A 6,000-nucleotide genomic window follows, 5' to 3' on the forward strand; every position below is an offset into this window, starting at 1 on the left:
ATTTTTCACAGATAAGAAACAATAAATTGTGCATGATTTATCCTGGCTTCATATGAGTAGAGGAAAGTCTGCTAGCTGGTATGCTAATTTATATAGTGTAAAATGTCATAGGCTTATGCTAATAACATTAGCATGTTGTACATGTGGGGAAAACATGTCTCGTATAAAGACAGCTGTTTTGTCAGTGAATCTTTTGAGATATAATGAAGCCAAAATTGTATTTGTTTAATATTGTCACTATTACACCTTGTTTTATGTGTTTAGGTGTGTTTTGAATCAGTCAAACTTTACAGCACTTCACAGAAACCCCATCGCCCACTAGTGTTTTGGAGGTGTAACTGCAGATTGACACAGACACACCACGACACAAGTACAAATGCTCATAACAGTGTAAGCTGCTTGGGAAGGCAATGGTGTAGAGCAGGGGTGTCAAACATACGGCCCATGGGCCAGAGCCAACCCTCCAAAGAGTCTAATCCGGCCCACTAGATGACTAGACTAAGAGGTGCCAGGTTTCAGGAGCAAGTGCCTACTTCATGTGAAATTCTGCTTCAGAGGCTTTTCCACCCTGACCAGGACACAGCTCTCTGATATAACAATGAATACTTACTGTGACCATGTTTACAGAAACTGAACATTGTGCAAAATATTTTAAATCAGCAGCTTCAGTTCAAAAAGAAGAATCTGCATCAGGACATGTGTGGATAAATGCACATGTACTGACAGTGACTGAATGTGGAAAAACTGAGACGTACTGTTGGAAGTGCACATATTTTTCTTAAGACATCTCAGGCTGTTCATCTGTTTTGTAAAAGGATGAACGTCTACAGAATGTACTTGTGATTCTTTACACAAAAAAGGGAAAATATTGGAGCTGATGGAACTTATAGGTTATTATGCAGTGGTTTTAATGGTCCGGCCAATCTCAGATCAAACTGGGCTGCATGTGGCCACTGAACTAAAATGAGTTTGACACCCTGGTGTAGAGCCTGTGCAAAACTATAAATCAGACTGAAGCTTGGTGGTGCTTGTGTGTATGGAGATCAATTTTGTTATTAACTTATGAATGTGGATGTGGCCTTTAAGTTATTCCCATCAGCCACAGCTGAACTTTGTAGTTTTGGCTAATTAGCAAATGTTAGTATGCATGCACATTAATCTGAGATACTAAACATGGCAAATATTAAACCTGATAAACATCAGCACAGCCTCACAGACTTGCTAGCATGGCTGTGGACTTGTTTTTGGTAAGACAGGTAACTAAAGAGCTGTTTTACAACTTGGATGTTATCTTTATAGATTTGGATATTATTCCTATCAGATAAACGTGTTTCATGCCGTGCCGCACATTGTTGTAATGGTGTCACCGTGTTCCCAGATCTCAGCAATGACTTTTGTACAACATTATGAAATGAGCCAAAACTATGAATGTAACACCCAAGTTGTAAAAAGCTGGAGTTGTGCGCACTGGACGAGAGCATGTCATGTTCACCACAGCAAACAAGGCCGTTCTGTGGGCCTCACTGACTCCTGTCACTCAGTCTCTTTCTATTTAAAACCTCTCTCTGGTCGGGGGCTCTGTCTGGGTTTAGTGACCCTGGGTGAGTGAGAGGAAGGGAGGAGTCGGTGCTGGTGGTGGCAGAGAGGACAGAGAAAAAAGGGAGAGAGGGGAAGAAGAGGAGAAGACCCTGGCTTGCCGAGCTCATTGCGAGGCTGTTTAATCTCCACACGACCGTCAGATGGCTTTGACAGAGCACAGGCACCAATTAGGCTGCGAGATTAGGGGGGCTTTGTACTTCTGAAAAGCTTCTGCATGGACCTTTTTTTTCCCTTCCTTCCTGCCTTGGGTTTATATCTTTACTGGGACTCCTCACCCTCCCATAACCTTATCCCTCCTTCCTCCCCTCCCTCCTTCTGTCCTCCTGCGGCCCTGCGACCTGCTCCTTAAAATCTGCGATTATACCTGGCTAGACACTGAGAGGAGTGGATTAATAAGGCAGCTCGTCAGTGCGGCTGGACGGGGGCACGCTGCAGAGTGAATTAGCAGGCCGCTGACGTGGTGAGTTGGATGTTTATTGGGGTCCTGCTGGCATGGATATGGAGCCAAATTGCAGGAGTAGAGGAGACTCCTGCTCCGGTCAGCAGGATGTGACGGTAGAGTACCAGAAGTGGGGACAGAGAGTCGTTTGCTTTGAAATCTGAGTTACTCAATAGCACTTACACGCTGTTATGTATAGCAGGCGCATGTGGCTGTGCATGTGAGTGTGTTACAGCAGTAGAGTTGCTTCAGACGGGCCTGTATGACAGGGTTTTGTCAGAGGATGCTTCTGTTCGTGATTAATTATCGTTGTTGTGTTTATATGAAAGCTAGTCTCCCTAGCTTGCGGTCAAACCCATGTCGTGCACACATTTACACACTCATGCGGAGACACACTGCTCCTCCCAAGTACATGGACACAATGACAGGAAGTACATTAGCTGGACCTCCATTGTATCTCCCCATACATCCTCGCTTCCTGAGCCGGGTGTGGGCAGTGGCGGAGGTGGACACAGGGTGGAGATGTAGAAGAGCGGCGGCGACGGCTACGGGGGGGCGTCGGATCTGTCTGGGCCGAGACAGAGAGACAGAGAGATCCTTAATCCTGCAGCCTTCTGCTGCCTGTCGCCCTGGCTCGGAGCTTTCAGAGCTCTGCGGCCTGAAAGTCTGACTGACCCGCGGTCAGTTTCATTGTTTCACCTCCCAGCATACGATTTTAGATTACATAAGGGGTAAGCTGGTCCCAGCTCAGCACGCAAGGTGAAAAACTAACTTTAAGTCAATTAGTTGCCATCCCACAGAGGGGGACAGATGGTGGGAAGGTGGGAGTCACCAGACCTCAGGAATGCCCGCGGCCGCCTCTGTGGTCATTTAATCGTGGCAGAAACAATAGTGAGGCAGGGAGCTGTTTACTCTCAATGTGTGTGACTGTTTTACCCTTTTCACTTTGGCCCAGTCTGTTAAAATGTTTTTGTCTTTTAATGCAGGGACCTGGAGTTCTTGGCAGTGATGTGATCTGACTTTCTCTTGTCCTCTCCTCCCCTCTGTGTCTGCTTTTAGGTTTGCCACCACCCAGACTGCCAAGACCTGAATAACAAAAGCCCCCTTCACCTGTGTGAGTCATGTGACTCACGCAGCCATTCAGAGAACACAGACAACATGCACTTTGATCGGCACCCCCGATTTGACTTACAACCTCAAGGTGGGTTGTTTCTTTATTTGGTAATCCTTCCTGTTACAGTGATGTCATACCCATTGCCTCATCGCAGGATTTCACTGTGTAGATATCACTGGGTTTTTATTGTCGTCTAAATAAGGCAAAAACTATGAATCAGTATTCTCCTGTTCAACATGTAAAATTCTGACTTATGATTTGTGTAATTATTTAATGCATGTCTCAGTCAAATTCTCGCCATTACTGTTATCAAAGGGTTGGTTCATCACACTTTTCTCAAGTGATCCTGATCATGACACATTTTGTTTCACGTCATTCACCACCCAAACATTGTGTCTCAGCAGCAGGTTACAAACACGCTGATGTCATTTTGTCATCAGTAGAAGTTGCTTGAAGCAAATCAGGACATTTTACAGTGTAGGAGTTGTTACTCGTGTAAATCAAGTTAACAACAACATCCTGTGCAGCTTTGTTAGTCTCATCCACACTTGTGGGCGTTTTTGTGACTATTTGTCTGTCGTTATTTTTCATGGGTGGTATGAGGCAAGCTACGCAGGAAGATGACGTTTTTATTTATTCATTTATTTTTAGCTTTATTTTTATTGGAGGTAAGGGGTCGGTAGAAGCCACACATTGGTACAGAACAGGGTTTTTCAGGTAACCGCTCAGTAGGTTACATCCCTTTGTGTATACGATGCATTTTTTCCAGTGTTTTGAAGATTGATCAACTGGTGGTCTTAAAGAAAATTAGATTTTCTTCATACAGTGAATTTCATTAATAATTGCGATCCAGTCGTCCATGTGATGGCTTTCTTGCTCGCGGCGAAAAGTACTTTGTAAAGGTTTTTGTCCTGGGGTTCAACATGACAAAAGAACAATCAACTTATATTCCAAAGATGTTCCTTATTTCTTTGACAGTCTCTTGCCAATATGGAGAAATCAGTGGGCATCCCCCAAAACATTGCTTTTATATTCTTAATCCTGCCTGCAAAGCACTGATTGGTCGACTGTTTTTTTACAGCTGGTAGATCTGTCTTAAGTGGACATAATGCCTGACCTCATTGAACTGCGGTACAAATCATAGACGTTGAGCGGCGATTCAGAGGTCTGCAACCAGGCTAGTGCTAACCAGCGATGTTAAATATGTCCCTGAGATTTAGATAAAATCTGGTTATTCCAGATAATCTACAAACCTCACGATGAATTTTTTGTTTTCAATAGAGCTTTATTCTATTGAGAGATTGTCCATAAGAAAACTATCCAGAGCAGGTGGTTTCAAAGTCAAACACCTTGGGCTTCAACTTGAGCCCTGTCTTTTAGTCCAGTGGTTCCCAACCAGTGGGTCATGGGTCCATTCTGAATGAACCGCAAGCGATTTGCAAACGTGTCAACTTTGTAAAAAACACACTTTATATTGAAGTACAATGAATTTCTGGCACAGAGCTTTTAATTTGAAGTGCCGTTTCTTGCTGTAGAGTGAGTGACTTACTGACAGCTACTTGACAGAGACTGCAAACTAGCTCGACAACATGGCCGAACACAAGTTTGACACTGAATGTATTAAATTGTGTGGACCTTGAACTGATGACCACGGAGAAATCTGGACCTTGAGACTGGAGCAGTTGGTAACCACTGATTTATCCTGTATTTTTATCATTTGGAAAATTAAAAAGTATTAACTGGATTACGTGATGTTCTCAGGCAAATTCTGGAGTTACAGGGATCGTCTTGTGTCTGTGATTTCTAATCAAATTGATGGACGTTTATTTGTGATGGACACATAGATGTACTTTAAGATCTAGATACTGAACCCCAAGATGGTGCCCATTCAGTCCAATGAAAATTACTCCCATGGCACGTACACCAAAAAAGTTTCTAGCTTCTGCGTTTACATATGTGGTATGCGGCCCACTGTATATACGCAGTAGAGTTTTCTCGGCTTGAGTAAAGTTTTGCAAATATTAAACCTCCATGGATCAAAACTTCTTAATAGGAAGAGTCATATTTGACCTTGTTTGCAGTTCGAAGTGTCTTGTCAATAGTTTTACAGATGTCTCTTTTATAATGGTGATCTATGGGGAAATACTTTTTGGGCTGCTTTCAAGTTGCCAGTGGAAAGAATTAGAAGCAAGGCAGAGCAGCGTTCCTGGGGGCCTGGAGTGAACACCACAGACAGAATCCCCTCAGTTGAGACAAACACATCAAAACCTAAACAAATTAAAGCAAAACTCAGGGGGAAAGAGCCTCCGAAATTTGTGTGAACTGCCCCTTTAAAGCATGATCTTACAGGTTGCCGTAGTTGTGATGAAACAGAAGTAATGACTGCTGTGTTTTCTTGACCTTTAGCCTCCATCCTGGCTCGGAACGTGTCCACGCGCTCCTGTCCCCCGCGCACCAGCCCCCCCTCCGACCTGGAGGAAGAGGATGAGGGGAGCAACGACCGCGGGTCAGTAACCCTCCGTTCTGTCATGCTAGTGTTCATGTGTTCCTGCCTGTCAGTGGAGCTCTTGTCCTTTCTCACTGGAGGATAAATTACAGCCATGAAATGTGTGTCTCCTGACAGTTTGATCACTTCTGTCCAAGTCTCGACGGTCACGTTAAACAGTTTCCTCTGATACTGGGTTCTTTTGAGAACCTGGTGTATGAACAGGTATGATAATGTGTGTGTAACTGTTTTGCAGGGAGCGTAAAACGGGGGGGATGAAGTTGGTGAAAAAGAAGCCACGGAGACGACACACTGATGTAAGTAATCGTGCAGACACATGGGTTGCAGTGTGTAATCTACAAA

At 44.0% G+C, this 6,000-nt stretch overlaps 2 protein-coding genes across 6 annotated transcripts in view; one reads left to right on the top strand and one right to left on the bottom strand.

The window, feature by feature from the left end:
- The window catches only part of LOC126403491 (telomere zinc finger-associated protein-like), a 202,092-nt gene that overhangs the window by 91,292 nt on the left and 104,800 nt on the right, over window positions 1-6,000 (bottom strand). The gene's annotated exons all lie outside the window — the stretch shown is intronic.
- The window catches only part of plekhg5b (pleckstrin homology domain containing, family G (with RhoGef domain) member 5b), a 109,956-nt gene that overhangs the window by 67,829 nt on the left and 36,127 nt on the right, over window positions 1-6,000 (top strand). For 3 of the 5 annotated variants that reach the window (XM_050066167.1, XM_050066170.1, XM_050066172.1), the window contains 3 exons: window positions 3,098-3,239; window positions 5,559-5,658; window positions 5,894-5,954. In XM_050066167.1, coding sequence (XP_049922124.1) covers window positions 3,098-3,239; window positions 5,559-5,658; window positions 5,894-5,954 — 303 coding nt within the window. Of the gene's footprint in view, window positions 1-1,954; window positions 2,060-2,138; window positions 2,155-3,097; window positions 3,240-5,558; window positions 5,659-5,893; window positions 5,955-6,000 lie in introns of those variants that run through there. The other 2 variants (XM_050066171.1, XM_050066169.1) reach the window with 2 other exon arrangements.

This window comes from Epinephelus moara, chromosome 16 (genome assembly GCF_006386435.1).
Source record: "Epinephelus moara isolate mb chromosome 16, YSFRI_EMoa_1.0, whole genome shotgun sequence".
Taxonomy (NCBI): Eukaryota; Metazoa; Chordata; class Actinopteri; order Perciformes; family Serranidae; genus Epinephelus; species Epinephelus moara.